At 37.4% G+C, this 17,658-nt stretch overlaps 1 protein-coding gene across 1 annotated transcript; it reads left to right on the top strand.

Moving 5' to 3' along the window:
- Nucleotides 1–1,040: 1,040 nt before the first annotated feature.
- On the top strand, nucleotides 1,041–13,698 carry LOC139196317 (uncharacterized). Its single transcript, XM_070822018.1, has 5 exons — nucleotides 1,041–1,385; nucleotides 1,651–1,884; nucleotides 12,575–12,706; nucleotides 12,775–12,870; nucleotides 13,324–13,698. Exons 1-5 carry the CDS (start codon nucleotides 1,041–1,043, stop codon nucleotides 13,696–13,698), a joined length of 1,182 nt encoding a protein of 393 aa, XP_070678119.1.
- The last annotated feature ends 3,960 nt before the right edge of the window (nucleotides 13,699–17,658 follow it).

The raw sequence follows: 17,658 nt of genomic DNA on the forward strand, positions 1-17,658 counted from the left end.
AGGGACTCTCAAACGGTTGTGTTCTATGGCAACTTCGACTCCATGTTCTACATGTCCAGAATTCTTCGAGGTTCTACTTCGGGTTGAGGACTCCAAGAATGCTTTGGATGATACTGATTATGAATAGGGAAAAGGTAATGCTCAGAAAAATAATAATAAAGGGCAGCCATCTTATGGTCTTCGAAAAACTCATAATTTCAAGCGCAGTGGTAATAGTTCTGGTTCATCCAGCGGGGGTTCAAGTTCTAATATGCCACAGAGAGGAGGCAGATCCACAAGTGGTTCTCGCTTTCAGAAACAGAGGAATCCTAGTAGTTCTAGTGCTCCACTTTGTCATAGGTGTAATAACCGTCATTTCAGAGAGTGTAAAAGTGCTAGTGGTGGATGTTTCACTTGTTGTCAGAGAGGGTATATGGCTAACTAGTGTCCGCAGAATCAGCAGAAACCTCAGCCCTCTACATTACCACATGCAGTCCTTCTCCAGCAAATTCAGATACCTAGTGCTTATACTTCGACAGGTTATGGTGATGTTTACCAATATCAGGGGGACGTAACTCAGTATCTTGGGGGAGCATATCCGTATCCACCTAATCCGTATTATCAGGGTGGTTACCCACAGTACCAGGGAGGCTATACACTGTATGCACCGTATCTGGGCAGCGGATCAAAGTGGTATGCTGGGGCACAATCCCAGAATCTTGACGTCGCCTCAAGCGTGGTGGTTTGACTATAGTCTAATCAGCCCAGTCAAGGACAAGGTATTCAGGGATGTGGTAACTAGGGAAATAGGGGTCATGGAATCCGGTAGCAGTCGCAGAGTCATGTTCATCATATCACTTTGCAAAATGCTCAGAGCAACCGTGATTTAATTATGGGTTCATTGAATATTCTTGGTCATTTTCCTAGAGTATTAATTGATTCAGGTACTACGCATTCTGTTATATCTCATATTTTTGCTCAAAAAACTCAACTACACCCTACTCATCTTAGCTATAAGTTAGGAGTATCACGGATGTCCTGTTCTTGTTGAGGATGTCATCATGCCAGCTAATCTTGTTCCTTTGGATATTGTCGATTTGGATGTCATTCTGGGTATGGATTGGTTACATTGTAATCGTGCCAAGTTGGATTATTATGAGAAGGTTGTCACCTTCCATCGGCCAGGCTTGCCTGCGGTCACTTTCGTTGGTGTGCGTTATGGGTTGAGAGAAGGCGTCGTCTTTGCACTGAGGGTGAAGAAACTATTGAGGAAAGGATGTCAGGACTACCTAGCTTATGTGGTGCTGAATGAGGATAATTCTGCTCGTGTGGAAGATGTTCGAGTAGTCAGACACTTTCCTGATATCTTCCCTGATGATTTACCTGGACTACCTCTAAATCGTGAAGTGGAGTTCTCTATTGGTCTAATTCCATGTACAGATCCTATTTCTTTAACCGGCTCCTACTGAGTTAAGAGAATTGAAAACCCAGTTGCAAGACCTTATTGATAAGGGTTTTATCCAGTCGAGTACTTCTCCTTGGGGAGCTTCAGTTTTTTTTGTACGGAAGAAAGATAAAACTTTGAGGCTGTGTAATGATTATCGACAGTTAAATTGGGTAACAATTAAAAATTGTTATCTGTTGCCTCGTATTGATGTTCATTTTTACCAGCTTCGTGGTGCCTGTGTCTTTTCGAAGAATGATCTAAGATCAGGGTACTATGAGATGAAGATCAAGCGTGAGGATGTTCCAAAGACAACATTTCGAACTCATTATGGCCATTATGAGTTTCTTGTGATGCCATTCGGGTTAACGAATGCTCCAATAGCCTTTATGGACCTGATGAATCGAGTATTTCGGCCGTATCTCGACAAATTCATCATTGTCTTCATCGATGATATTTTGGTATATTCTAAGACTAAAGCGGAGCATGCTAGACACTTAAGTCTTGTTTTGAAGAAGTTAAGGGAAAATCAGTTGTATGCTAAATTTAATAAATCTTAGTTCTGGCTGGATCAAGTGTCGTTATTAGGACACATGATATCAGCCCAGGGTATTGTTAGAAATGTGCCCTAAAACCAATCATATGATGATACTTTACGGACATTTCACATGTTAAACTAATATAGTTTAATATCAAGGGCAAAGATTATTGTTTGAGCCGTCTCATATAAATGTTATATGCTTAAACGATAAGTCCAAGGAATATGTGATTGGGAGAATGCGATCTAAAGAAGTTAGATTCATGAGACCATTCTTTCGTAGACACATCCTAAACGTTCCTGATCATAGGATTGCCAATTGGGCATTGACAGTCCGTTAAGATCAGTACGTGCTGTGTATTCTCTCAGGAAGAGTGACTAGTCTCGAGTCATTGGTGTGTGTGATATCAAGACAAGTACGTAGGTGCTCAATAGAGAATGAGTTCACTGAACACGATCAACGAAGAGTTCTCATATTCATGTCACATGAGAACTCATGGTTGGGATAATGCAAAGTAGTCCTTTGACCTGAGGCATCACGTTTGTCTTGTGGTTAAGTCCTTGATCTTTGATTATGTCAAAGTCACCCCATCCGCGGGTGTCCACAGCATCGTTGAGGTTAAGCCACTTAGCTATGGAGGTAAGTGAATGCGCAACAAGGGATCTCTAACCTTCAAACCGTTTGGGGGAGAATACTCTATGATATGATTAAGAATCTCTGGACAGAGTATGAATGAGAATTAGAAAAGTCGTTCTAAATCACATTCAAGGTAATCATATAAGCACACGAATCACATTGGATAGTAGACATGAATAAACTATCAAACCAAACAATGTGGTCAAGAGTATTGTATTAGAGAAAGACCGTATTGAAAGAGTTTTAATCGCCCACTGCCTCGCTAAAAGGAACCTAATGGATCGTACACCGTGTAAGGTGGAGATTGAAGAAACAATGGAGATGAGTAAGAATAATTAAATGGTTTAATTATTTATGGCAAGGATTAATTAATATGTTAATTAATTAAACGAATAAGTTCGTTAAAGACCTCGGGATAGTTTTGGACCTTAAGGCCCAATGGGCTTCGAATGTCAAGCCCATTGACTTAAGTTGTATGACAACTTAATTCACAAAGGCCCAAAAAGCCCAAACAAAACCCTATGGCCGGCCATTTAGAGGAGGGTAGTGAACTTGCTTTAATTACAAGTTTGCCACTCCAATGAATAAAGGTATAAATATGACTTTATAGCCAAAATTCATTTAGGGTTTTCTTTTAGGAAATTGGAGAGAACACAAAGCTCTCCTTTCTCTCTAAAGAGGCCGGCCCCCTTGGAGGGTGTATCTAGCAATCCCACTACTCCAAGGTCACTCATTTCTTCATCAATCTTACCTTGGTGTGGATACTTAGAGGTTCTCAATTTTGGGAACTTGGAGAACCATATTCTTCCATCCAAACCCATAGATTTTAGATGCAAGGAATGAAGGCCCTCTCTTTGGGTGATTAGCCTTTGCTTATGCAAAGAGGAATCTACAAAGGTATATATTTCTTAACTCACTTTGATTTGAGTTGAGTCTTGGTTCACCAATCTACTAGGCTTTGAATTTCATGGGTAATGTTTTGTTTTTGAATGCATGCAAGCATGATTCCACCTTTAATTGTTAATTGCATGCTATATGATGTTGCTCAAATGAACATGTTTTCACAAAATCCTCCTTCAAGTGGTATCAGAGCCTAGGTCTAGTAGTTGGTGAATCCTTTTGGGTTTTGTGGTTCATAGTTTGTGATTTAAAAGTTGTAATATGTTACAAGCTTTATTCTTGTTTCTTTTTTGTTAGAAAATTTGCCATCTCAAATGTTGTAGATGTAGTTCATATGAGCATGAATATTGGAGCTAAAATTTGGTGCCATGCTTTTGGGAATTTTCGGCCAAATTCAAAGGGTGGATTTTTGGGTTCTTGTTTGACTTGTTAAAAGTGTTTTCAAGTAACTTTTGGAACCCCTATGTACCCTAGTTTGGTTATATGTTATTTCCCTAAAGTTTGAATGGTTTTGGGATGTTTTTTTGGAGTAAAATGTTCATGGAAATTTTTTGGGTTTTTCATGAATGTTCTTCATTGTTCTTGACATTTTTGCCAAGAACAAAAAGATTTCTGTTTTGATTCAAAGTTTTGATTTATTTCATAAAGTTTATGTTTTATGTTTTTCAAATGATTTAATGTGTTAGATATTTGTTTAAATGGTGTAAGAAATGGTGATGGGTGTGTAAAGATGAATTCCATTTCACACACACCACTTGCATGACATTTATGTCATGCACCACTTGCATGCTTTATGTCTAACTTTGCAATCAACACACACATCACTCATTTCTCCTATCCAAAACCGGCCCTCCCTCAAGTGGGAGTACTTTTGGGGCTTTTATGCAATTACATAAAGTTTTGATACTTTTGTGTATTTGCACTTTGGCCCAAAAGTTTACGTTTTTACATTTAGGTCCAAAAACGCTAAAGGACAAATTGTTTTGTTCCTTTAATGAAGTTTTTGCATTGTTTAAATTTTGGGTTCTACTTGTATTTACATGAAGTAGTGGACTTTTGTGTTTTTACAAAGTGACCCCAAAAGTTTATGTTTTTGCAATATAGCCCAAAAGTTGAGGTTAATTGCTTTATGGCCCAAATTAGGTTGAGAACAAAATTGTTTTATCTCTTTAAATGAGAATTGGATTTTCATTTCATTTAGCTCCATTTAAATCAATTTTATGGATACAAAAACCAAATGAAAAATGTTGCATTCAATTTAATTAGTTAAAGTGTTAATTAATTAAAGGGTGATTATGAACCTAAGCCTACGATAATTGAGCTATGTGATAGGCCGTTTCAAATTTGTTTGAACCATGGGAATGTGTAGATTAGATTTTGGTTGTAATTTGATTTGATCAAATGTTGTAAAAGAGCATAAGCTCTTCTTTACTTTAAAGTAATTTGATTTATGCAAATGTTGTAATGAGCATAAGCTCACCTTTACTTTGAAGTACTTCTTTCTTGCTTTATTTGATATGCATGAAAATGAAGTAGTTGGGTCCAACGCCCCTAAGACAACACGCCTTAATGTGATTAAACGCGTAACTAAAATCAATCACCATCCCTAGACCGAGATTCAACACTAGGCTCGTGTTGAATCTAAACAAAGGTTCATAGTCATCCTAAGGGCCCTAAGGCAACTATATAGTCCATCAATGAATGCAAACCTTATGTTAGTAGTATCATATACTCTTGCTTTAAAAACCGTTTTATAAGCATAGTGGGAGTATTATATACAACTAAAACAATCAAACGGACCAATAGTTATAATAGGACCAAAATTGTTTTAATAAAGATTAAAATGAATATTTATATGTGATGAGACCTAAAACCCTCAACCAAACCATTATTAAGTTGATAAGCGTGAGAGTGCTTTGAACACTCTTTCGTGGCCTTCCACCGTGGTAGGCTCCAATCGTTTATGACTTGTACACCGCCTTCACCCTATCATGGGGGAGTGCAAAGTGCATGCTTATACTCAGGAGGAGTCTATATACATACTTGATGAGGTGAGTGTAGGCAACGAGGATGGCCGACATCGTATTATCGTGAGGCTATTCTTGAATCCCTTCACGAACTAAGCATGGTGGGAATGACTTAACTAAGTGCAATGGAGCCAACATCATATCATTGTGAGGTGACATTCTCTAGAGGCCAAATAAGATGGGTACTTGCAAGAGATGCAAATGAGTAAGCGTACTCTCTCATTATTATTAATGATAGCCAACATCATATCATTGTGAGGTGGGCTTGGTAGTAGTGAGTCTCCCATACCCTACTAAGAGTTTCATCCAAAACTCTCGAATTCCAATGAGGGATATGGAATTTGCCAAAAATAGTGGGTGGTGCTATTTGATTTAAAGACCGGAATCAAATGGCTTAAAATCAATCAATTTATATTCGTTATGTATTTGTTTACCAATATATTTGCAAACGCTATCCAACACTTGACAAATAAAAGCCGAAAGCTTTAGTTTCCGTACTTGGTACTACAAAACCATAGATTGTCTTTAATGGCTTGTAAATGTACCTAAGTAGTCTAATCCTCACAATCTTCCTATTGATAATGTATCATTAGAAGAATATGTTAGAAAAAGTCTATCATAAAGAGGACAACACTTTTAAAGTCATAATTATTCAATTACAAATCGTTGTATGAAGAAATAAGAGTTGCTTTGAACAACCCTTAGTCAATGCAAACACTAGTGCTTGTTTCTTTGTTAAATGAACAAAGAACTTGAGAAGAAAGCACAAAGGCATGGACACTTAATGTGCCATGATTCTTCACTTACAAATTGTTGTATGAAGAAATGAGAGTTGCCTTGTACAACTCTTGAAAGTTTGTAATTATGTTTAGAACATAATGGTTGGTTGACAAAAATAGTCCATCAACATGGACTTATGATGATTTTGAATCATTGAGTGTTGAAGTGATAAACCACTTAACGAGACGGAAACTAGGCAAGGACTTCACCTTTATGTCCCTATCCTAATGGTTCACTAAGTTTATTGTAAACTGTATCGTGAACAATAAACACATACTCTCCAAAATCGTTTGATGTGTATAACACAATTGAAATAAGTTTCAAGAGAGATAGTGGGAGTTTAGGGACCATGACTATTGTAGTCAAAGGAGAAATCAAATGAAGAAAGTAAAAATAACTCCAAGGGAACAAACTTTCTTTATGAAAGGATGGACATTGGAAGGGGTATTTGCAAGAAATGTCTTGCAAGTGTCAAGAACACACATTTCGAAGGTGTTGTAAATTGTTCTTGAATAGTTCAAAACAGTTGGTTCTTCTACTTGAATGCTTGATTCCGTATTAGTAACTATGTTTTACAATCGTTGTAAAAGTGTGACTAATAAGAAGTAGAAGATATATGAGAGAAGAAAAGGTACTTCACATTCGGAACGTGAATAAAATATAGATCTCTGCGAAGGCAGATAGTACTTACTTCCTCATATGAACTACCAAAGAAATTGGAAAAACCGATGATTGTCTTTACATTCCAATTTTAAGGAATTTAATTCCGTCACTATAGTAGAGATGGATGAATGTTTTGTTTGACAAAACATTGTTCTTTATTAATCAATGATTGGATTATAGTAATCTAATTGATTGTCTCTATAGTAGAGATGATATGGTAGTGTTAACTGTTTAGAATATAATGATGCTTAAAACCCAAAAGGTTGCAAGGTAGTGACTAATCCCAACTAAAGTTGTGATACCTCTAAAACATAAGTTACGAGTTGGTGATAGATGGATGCTTTGGATCGTTAGATCCGGATCCAATGCCTTCTTGTTAAAATTGTATAGAGGCGAAATGTTCGAATCTTTATTCTTTTGGAAAGAAGAAAGAATCACAAAGTTGTTGAGGTTAATTCACTTAGATGTTAGTGGCACTTGTCCACAAACATAATACTACTCATGTTGTATGACATTCACCGAAGATCACTCTCGGTTGGACTATAGTTTATTTTGAATAAACACAAGTCTGAATGTTTTGCAAAAGTTTTCAAAGAATTCAAGAAATGTAAGTTGATGAGTAAGACGTCTAAAGTATTTACCTCCTTAGATTTGATCCAAGGAAAAGAAACACTTTAGATGAGTCTCCTTGAAAGATATCAAGGAAAGAAGCATCATAAGATAATAAATTTCTCCATTAAGGAGAAGAACGAACTTAAATAAGATTTAGTTCGTTGGATGTTATCTATTACCCATATATAGGATATATACTTCTAAAACAATATGATTGTCAATTAGTAGATCTTCCAAATTTTACATGACTCCATAAGATGTAGTTGGAAAGAAAGACAAATCTCAAGCATGTTAAGATTTGGGGTTGTGAGCTAATAAGCAATATTTGTTTGAGAATTATCTTGTGGATATCCTTAAATTAACATTTGGATATCACTTCTATAAACCAACTAACAAATGTTGTTTTGTTGGGTAGTTCATTGTAATCCTACAATGTGATTTGCCTAAAAGCAAATGAACAAGAGATAGAACTCAAAGAATGGGTTCTTTGAGAGACAAGAAAGTAATCAACAAATATAAACAACCTAGTTCCTATACCAAAAGCTCCAAGGTAGTCGAGAAGGATTTATAAACCGTCTCAGTTGAATGGTTTGAACTTTATGACTATGTCATAGAGTTGCACCTCTTAATTCGAAAGAAATAAGAATGAAAATCCTTATTACTACATTGAGTGTATATATGATATATACTCAAGGAAATGGTAAAGTACCATTTGACCCGAAATAATGAAACCCCCATAGCTAATTGGTAGCTTAAGGTGACTGCAATCAAAGATAATGGTTGACTTTGTAGAAACCATCTTTGAGATAGTCTTGGTTTCAATTAATTCTAAGATTGCTAGTTACAACTAAATGGTGATTCAATGTTTGGACATAATATGGGTTTTCGAAACCATTATTAAGATAGTCTTGATAATATATGTCTAAAACTATGAATCACAAGACATGTAAGTTGTGTAGATCCATCCATCATGGATCTTAGCAAGCTAGTGGGAGCTATAAGCGTCTTATGAGAGAAAGATCAAATCGTTTGATTTCTCATAAAGATGTAAATGAATCCTTTGTTTACTAGGTTTACAAAAGATTAGTGGGAGTTAATCATGTTCCTAAAAATTTAAATATATATATATATGATATATTAATTTTGGAAATGAAAAGAATACTTCTTCTTTAAAGTTATGACTTTGAAACATTATATGAAGATAGAATGTATATGGGAGATATAGTCTATATACATGGGATTGAAATCTATAATGATATATTTCATGATATAATTGGATTATATCAATCCCTAATAATAGACAATAGATGCTAGAAAGTTTCTCATATGATGATAAACTTCAATTAGAAGGACAACTCTAGTGAGACTAAGAAGTTGCTCTTCTCAAAGAGAACGTACTCTTTGACTCCCAAAGAAATAATGCGTAAATATAATCCTTTATGCATACGCAAAAAGGTGATTTATGTATTTCATATTGTATGAAAAACATTAATATGAGTTGTACCTAGAACGGTACAAGACGATATCAGTGCAAGCCCAGGATCAAAACCATGGCAACTGTCAAGTGAGTCCTTAAGTATTTAAGAAATACTAAAAGATAGATTCCTCAAAGAATGAGGAAGAATTAGAGTAACGTAAAGGAAGCGTAAATGTATTAGATTATGAATCTAATCCATCATTGGATGTTTCTTCATTATGAATGAAGAGATAAACGGATATCTCTTTATTATGACTAAAGTGATATTTGGATGGAAACATTAAAGTAATGACTTTAGTGTGTTCCATTATGAATGCAAAATATATTGCCATATAGAAGCTTACAACAATGTTGTTTGGATGGGAAAGTTCATTTATGAACTCTCTATTCGGTTCCAACCAGAAAGTGTATCTAGTGTACTGACACTATGACACTAATGGGGCGATAGCTCAAGCCAGGGAATCAAGGTCTCATCAAGGTCCGAACTCATATGAGAAACTGAACCACATGATTGAGAATCATGTATAATGGTGACGTCGTTATTCTCAAGGTTGCTTCTATGGATAACATATAGATATCCATTGTCTAGGCCTACTATTCAGCCATTTATGAAATGACTACAGAAGAGGTATCATCACTGATGACTAAGCTGATTGGCTCTAGTGCAAGTGGGAGATTGTTGGAAATGTGCCCTAAAACCAATCATATGATGATACTTTACGGACATTTCACATGTTAAACTAATATAGTTTAATATCAAGGGCAAAGATTATTGTTTGAGCCGTCTCATATAAATGTTATATGCTTAAACGATAAGTCCAAGGAATATGTGATTGGGAGAATGCGATCTAAAGAAGTTAGATTCATGAGACCATTCTTTCGTAGACACATCCTAAACGTTCCTGATCATAGGATTGCCAATTGGGCATTGACAGTCCGTTAAGATCAGTACGTGTTGTGTATTCTCTCAGGGAGAGTGACTAGTCTCGAGTCATTGGTGTGTGTGACATCAAGACAAGTACGTAGGTGCTCAATAGAGAATGAGTTCATTGAACACGATCAATGAAGAGTTTTCATATTCATGTCACATGAGAACTCATGGTTGGGATAATGCAAAGTAGTCCTTTGACCTGAGGCATCACGTTTGTCTTGTGGTTAAGTCCTTGATCTTTGATTATGTCAAAGTCACCCCATCCGCGGGTGTCCACGGCATCGTTGGGGTTAAGCCACTTAGCTATGGAGGCAAGTGAATGCGCAACAAGGGATCTCTAACCTTCAAACCGTTTGGGGGAGAATACTCTATGATATGATTAAGAATCTCTGGCCAAAGTATGAATGAGATTTAGAAAAGTCGTTCTAAATCACATTCAAGGTAATCATATAAGCACACGAATCACATTGGATAGTAGACATGAATAAACTATCAAACCAAACAATGTGGTCAAGAGTATTGTATTAGATAAAGACCGTATTGCATTTGTAATCCTAAACTGAATAGGTTCTCTACCTCTTCTGATTAGCTTGGGTAACCATGATATGCTGCTAGGTGTCACTCTTGGTTTGTGGAAGCCCTAAACGTGTATAAACACTAAAGGGAGAATTGAAAGTAAGTTTCAATTCACAATCGATTTTAAAGAGTTTTAATCGCCCACTGCCTCGCTAAAAGGAACCTAATGGATTGTACACCGTGTAAGGTGGAGATTGAAGAAACAATGGAGATGAGTAAGAATAATTAAATGGTTTAATTATTTATGGCAAGGATTAATTAATATGTTAATTAATTAGACGAATAAGTTCGTTAAAGACCTCGGGATAGTTTTGGACCTTAAGACCCAATGGGCTTCGAACGTCAAGCCCATTGACTTAAGTTTTATGACAACTTAATTCACAAAGGCCCAAAAAGCCCAAACAAAACCCTATGGCCGGCCATTTAGAGGAGGGTAGTGAACTTGCTTTAATTACAAGTTTGCCACTCCAATGAATAAAGGTATAAATATGACTTTATAGCCAAAATTCATTTAGGGTTTTCTTTTAGGAAATTGGAGAGAACACAAAGCTCTCCTTTCTCTCTAAAGAGGCCGGCCCCCTTGGAGGGTGTATCTAGCAATCCCACTACTCCAAGGTCACTCATTTCTTCATCAATCTTACCTTGGTGTGGATACTTAGAGGTTCTCAATTTTGGGAACTTGGAGAACCATATTCTTCCATCCAAACCCATAGATTTTAGATGCAAGGAATGAAGGCCCTCTCTTTGGGTGATTAGCCTTTGCTTATGAAAAGAGGAATTTACAAAGGTATATATTTCTCAACTCACTTTGATTTGAGTTGAGTCTTGGTTCACCAATCTACTAGGCTTTGAATTTCATGGGTAATGTTTTGTTTTTGAATGCATGCAAACATGATTCCGCCTTTTAATTGTTAAATGCATGCTATAGATGTTATTCAACTGAACATGTTTTCACAAAATCCTCCTTCAGGTATTCTTGTGGACCCTCAGAAAGTAGCTGTCGTGGAGAATTGGGAATAGCCTCGGACTGCCACGGAAGTACGGAGTTTTCTTGGTCTTGCGGGCTATTACCAATGCTTTGTGAAAGATTTATTAGCTATACCCCTGCCTCTGACCAGGTTAAGTAGGAAGGGAGATAAATTTGAGTGGAGTGATGATTGTGAGCAAAGTTTTTAGCAATTGAAATGTTGTCTCACTTATGCACCTGTTCTGGCACTTCCTGATGATAGTGGGAACTTCGAGATCTATAGTGATGCTGTTTTGAATGGTTTGGGATGTGTATTAATGCAGCATGGAAGAGTGATCGTGTATGCTTCGCGATAGTTAAAGCCCCACAAAATGAATTATCGCACTTATGATCTCGAGTTAGCAGCTATTGTTTTTGCATTGAAAATCAAGAGGCATTGTTTGTATGTGGAAACGTGTCGGATCTTCACCAACCATAAAAGCCTTAAATACATTTTTACTTAGAAAGATCTTAATCTCGGATAGCAGAGATGGATTGAGTTGCTTAGTGATTATGATTGCACAATTAAGAATGGGGAAAAGTGTCGGATCTTCTCTGTAGTTGATGCTTTAAGCAGGAAATCCTAGGGTCGACTTAACACACTTTATGCACGCAGTGCTCCACTCTTGATTGAATTGTGATCTACTAGAGTTACATTGGGAACAGACCACGAGGGAGCTCTACTTGCTAATTTCCAAGTTATGCCAATTTTGCTGAATCGTGTACTCGAAGCTCAGGCAAATGACCTAGAATCACAAATGTTGGTACAAGCAGTGTTAGAAAGGAAAATAGGAGACCAAATGGTATGCTTATGTAGGGTGATTGGATGTATGTGCCAGACAAAAGAATTGAAGAAAGAAATACTTGATCAAGCACATGTTTTAGCTTATGCTATGCATCCTGAGAGTACTAAGATGTATCATACCATCTGTCCATTATATTATTGGCCTGGTATGAAAAGAGAAATCACAGAATATGTAAGTTGTTGTGCAATTTGTCAGCAGGTCAAGGTAGAAAGGAAGAAGCCGTTTGGATTACTGCAACCTTTTCCCGTATCTCAATGGAAATGGGATAATATTACCATGGATTTCGTGTACAAGTTACCTCGTACACGGAATGGTTATGATGGTATTTGGGTGATAGTTGATCGACTTACTAAGTCAGCACATTTCAAACCCATTCATGAGAATTACTCGTTGATCAGTTGGTTGAACAGTTTATCTCTGCAATTGTTAAGTTCCATGGTGTTCCGGTTAGTAATATTTCTGATCGGGATCCCAGATTCACTTCAAAATTTTGGGTAACTTTCCAAGAAGCTCTCGGTTTGAATATGCTTTATAGCACGACTTATCATCCTCTGACAGATGGGCAATCTGAGAGGACTATTCAGACGCTGGAAGATATGTTAAGATCCTCAATTTTGCAGTTTGGCGACGCTTGGCATAAATGCTTAGCTTTGATCGAGTTCATTTATAATAACAGCTATCATTCTAGCATTGGTATGTCATATTTTGAAGCGCTTTATGGGAAACCTTATAGTACCCCATTATATTGATTTGAAGTTGGCGAGAGACTCTTAGTGGGTCCTAAGATTGTGGATGAAACCACACAAGACATTTAGGTGATAAAAGCTAATCTAAAGGCATCCCAGGATTGTCAAAAGAGTATAGTCGATAGACATTCAACAGACAGGGTATATAAGGTGGGAGATTGGGTGTTTTTGAAGTTGTCGCCGTGGAAATGTGTGGTACAGTTCGGGAAGAAAGGAAACCTAAGTCCTCATTATATTGGACCGTATCAGATCACCGAGCGAGTTGGTGAAGTTGCCTACTTGCTTGAGCTACCTCCGAAATTATCGAAGATGCATAACGTGTTCCACGTGTCTATGCTGCGTAGATATGTGTTTGATCCTTCACACGTGATTCCTCCTCAGCCACTAAAGATTAATCCAGACTTGACTTATGATGAGGTTCTAGTGACCTATCTAGATTGGAAAGATAAGGTTCCCAGGAACAAGGCCGTTCGTGTGGTGAAAGTTTTATGGAGGAACCACTCAGTTGAAGAAGCCACTTTGGTGACGAAGGAACGCATGCGAGACTTCTATCCATGTCTGTTCTATGATTATTGATTTGTTTTTGTGTTGGTATTGTGGGGACGAAATTTTCTTAAGGGGAGTAGACTATGACGACCCGTCCCTATTTTCTATATAATTTTCTCCCTAAGTGTGTAAAATGACGATTATACCCTGGTTGCCTAAGTGACGTGGATGTACATATGCAGTTTTACATTATTTTTATCACTAACCTTATTCACCAATTATTTTAGTTCCTATTTTCCCTAGCCCAATTAGATTATATCTCTCTTCTCTCTGCTCAATCAGGTACTATTTCTTTTTCTCTCTCTCTTTCTCGCACCCGAGACACCACCACAACACAACCATCCCCAAATCATTGCAGATCAAACTTGCAAATACCACCATCGTACTCAACTCGACCCCACGAACCCAGTCGTACTATCTGATCGATGAATGGATGAGTTTTAACTCGCCAACTCGGAAGCTCCGACTTGATCGAGTTGGTATCATTGTGATCATGATGAGATTTCAAGGTTTTAGGACGTGCGGAAGCCTCTACACAACTCCCTAAGGACCCTAGAGTAAGTTTGGAGTGAAGTTGACGTTCGAACAAGTAAGTTCGAGGAATTTTAGTTTTGGTTAGAATTTTCGAGGTATTTTCAGGCTGTTTTTCATTCGATTTTGGACTTTTAAGAGGTACGAACTTGTTCTACTCCTCAAGAGTGTTAAATCCATATAAATTTCATGGATTTTGGTTGAGAAATGAGCTTGATATTAAGGTTTGAAGATTTTCCCAGAATCCGGCGAATTTTCTCTGAAACCGACGAACCAGATGGCGGCGCTGGCAACGGCAGATGGCGAAGCTGACCGGAGAAGACAAGGTATATTCTTTTAAAGTTAACGAAATATTCTAATGGCGTCAGGTAACGCCGTTACCATTTAATGGAATATTTCACCTATTCTAACTGAATATTCCTAACGTCCATTAGGGTTTCCATCGCGAATGCCATGAACGTGCCTGCGCGTGGCTGTGCGTATGGCTGTGGGTTGGACGACGTGTGAGGGCGAGTCTGGCCTCTAGCTAGCAAGTGGTTTTTATGTGCCGATCCGTGACTTCGAGTAGAACATTTTCATATATTCAAACCTTCCATTTGAGAAAACTATGAGAAGTTATTCTTAGATTCTTGTGTATGTGCTATTTAATTAACTAAAAATAGTTGTTTCGCATATATATATATATATATATATATATATCTTATGGTTTCCAGAAATGTTTTAAATTGATTATGCATAGCATGCCATTATTTAAATGTGCTATATTTAAATATTGCATTATGATGAGAATTGTGATTATGTCAAATGATACTATGGAGGCGCAGGTAAGTTCAGGTAAGTTATTATGTGGTTGAAATGGTTGCATTATACGAGCATGCATATATTCATTTAGAGCTCATGATTGATGCACCCCGGTGATTGTGCTCCCGCCTTGGGCCAAGGGACAACCTTCACGTGTATGTTCACCTCCCGCACTGCACGCTCGCCTTGGATCCAAGTAGGTACTAGCCTGTCGTACAGATTACAATAGGCAGTTTCGACTAGTAGCTGACCCGCAATTTATCGCTAGCCATCACGTGATCGTGGCACTAGAGCGTACATATTTACACCCAACTTGTCGTACAGGACACACTAGGTGATTCCAACTCATGTCCTAGCATAGATTGATGAGTAATAGGTCCAATCATACAGGTCACATTAGGTGACTCCGACTGGTACGCTGGTTTAGATTGATTTTACACCTAGCTTACATTTACTATTGTTGCGATATTGTGGCATGGCATGTCTCTGTTTTCACATCTCTTGTACATTCATTTTCGTATTATGTAGTATTATTTTCTGGAAACTATATGGGTTTTACAGTGAGGGGTTATTACTTTCAGAAAAGAGAAATGTGTTTTCTAAAGCTTTGTTTTTACCCACTCATCCTTCTGTTTTTTCGCCCCTCCAGGTCCTAGATAGCTATCCTCCTTTGTGGCACTCGAGGGTTAATCGGGAGTTCTGACACTCCATCAAATAATGTAGGGATAGTTCCTCTCTTGTTGTGTATTTAGTACTTAATCAGTTCGTCTGCACCTTTATGTAACCTATGCTCTGGATGGTTGTACTTCGGGTTTGACTACTTTTGCATGTTTACTTATTTCTAGTTTAGATAAGTTTTAATTTGGTTTTAATTTGTTCATATTTTTAATTACTTCTTTTGCAATATTGGTTACGTCACTCTCGCGTGATGGCCATCACGCTTCGACTCCAGTCGAGGTGTGTCAGTAGAAGTATTCGTTTTATTAGTTTTAAGCTGGTAAGCTGCCTCTATGTGTCACATAATATTTTGCGTACTCATTCTTATGGTCCTACTAGCACATTGTATGTGTTTAGATGCTTGAGTTCTAATGGGTGCCAAACGCACTCACATTTGTTTTTATTAATGTAGAAAACGGTCTAAATGCACTCCAAATAGCGCATTCTATGTGTTTGTTTGGTAAGTTCCAATGGATGCTAAACGCACAATTGTTTGTTTTCATTACTGCCAAAAACAGTTCAAATAAACTCCAAATAGAAAAACTAAGTACATTTTATACACCCAAAAAGTTTTCCATCTTTGAGTACTTATTCTTGTGGACCGATTAGCACATTATATGTGTTTATTTTCTTAAGTTCCAATGGTGAAGGAAATATTTGTGAAAACAAGTTCATTTGAGCAACATCTACAACATGCAATTAACAATTAAAGGCAGAATCATGCTTGTATGCACTCAAAAACAAAACTTTACCCATGAAATTCAAGGCCTAGTGAGTGTGGTGAACCAAGACTCAACTCAAGAACAAAGTGAGTTGAGAAATATTATACCTTTGTTGATTCCTCTTTGCATAAGCAAAGGCTAATCACCCAAGAGATAGGGCCTCCATTCCTTACTTCTTAGATCCATGGATTTCTTGGATGAGGATGGTAGAATGGATTCTCCAAGTTCCCAAAATAGATAACCTCTAAGTCTCCACACCAAGGAGAGACTAGAAGAAGAGATGACTAACTTTGGAGGAGGGAAGATTGCTAGCTAATCTCCTCCAAGGGGCCGGCCTCCTAGAGAAAGGGAGAGACTTGTTCTATCCAATTTCCTCTAAAAGAACCCTTAATGAATTTTGGCTATAAAGTTCTTTATATACACTTCACTTAAGGACAAACAGAACCAAACCCCTATTTCATCAATATGGTCGGCCTTCTATGGTCTTTAGGCTGTTTGGGCCCTCTTGAATGTTTATTCATTAAGTTGTCATACAACTTAAGTCAATGGGCTTGACATTCAAGGCCTTGAGGCCCAAAACTAACCCGAGGTCTAAAGCAAACTTATTCGTTTGATTAATTAACATATTAACTAATCGTAGCCATAATAAACAAATAAACCATTTAATTATTCTTACTCAAGTCCGTTGTTTCTTCAATCTCTACCTTGCACGGTGTACGATCCACTAGGTTCCTTTTAGCGAGGCAGTGGGCGATTGTTACTCTTAACAATCGATTGTGAATTGAAACAACTTTTCAATTCTCCCTTTGATGAAGATTACCAGGGCTTCCACAAACCATGAATGACACCTAGCAGTATGTTATGGCTACCCAAGCTAATCAGAAAAGGTGGGGAACCTATTCAGTTTAGGATTACAACGCAATTCAGTCTTTCTCTAATACAATACTCTTGACCACATTGTTTGGTTTGGTAGTTTATTCATGGCTACTATCAAATATGCTTCTTTTACTTATATGATTACCTTGAATGTGATTTGGAACGACTTCCTAAATTTCATTCATACTCTGGCCAAAGATTCTTAATCATATCATAAAGTATTCTCCCTCAAATGGTTTGAAGGTTAAAGATCCCTTGTTGTGCATTCACTTGCCTCCATGGCTAAGTGGCTTAACCCCAACTATGTCATGGACACCCTCTGACAGGGTGACTTTGATATAGT

The sequence above is a fragment of the Malus domestica genome, chromosome 01 (genome assembly GCF_042453785.1).
Source record: "Malus domestica chromosome 01, GDT2T_hap1".
In the NCBI taxonomy this organism is placed as follows: Eukaryota; Viridiplantae; Streptophyta; class Magnoliopsida; order Rosales; family Rosaceae; genus Malus; species Malus domestica.

Coding starts and splice junctions, on each gene's coding strand:
- LOC139196317 (XM_070822018.1), top strand. CDS start 1,041: ATGCCAGCTAATCTTGTTCCTTTGGATATTGTCGATTTGGATGTCATT. Junction 1,386..1,650: donor GACTACCTCTAAATCGTGAA/GTGGAGTTCTCT, acceptor CATTTTTACCAG/CTTCGTGGTGCCTGTGTCTT. Junction 1,885..12,574: donor TCTTCATCGATGATATTTTG/GTATATTCTAAG, acceptor ATTTGTCAGCAG/GTCAAGGTAGAAAGGAAGAA.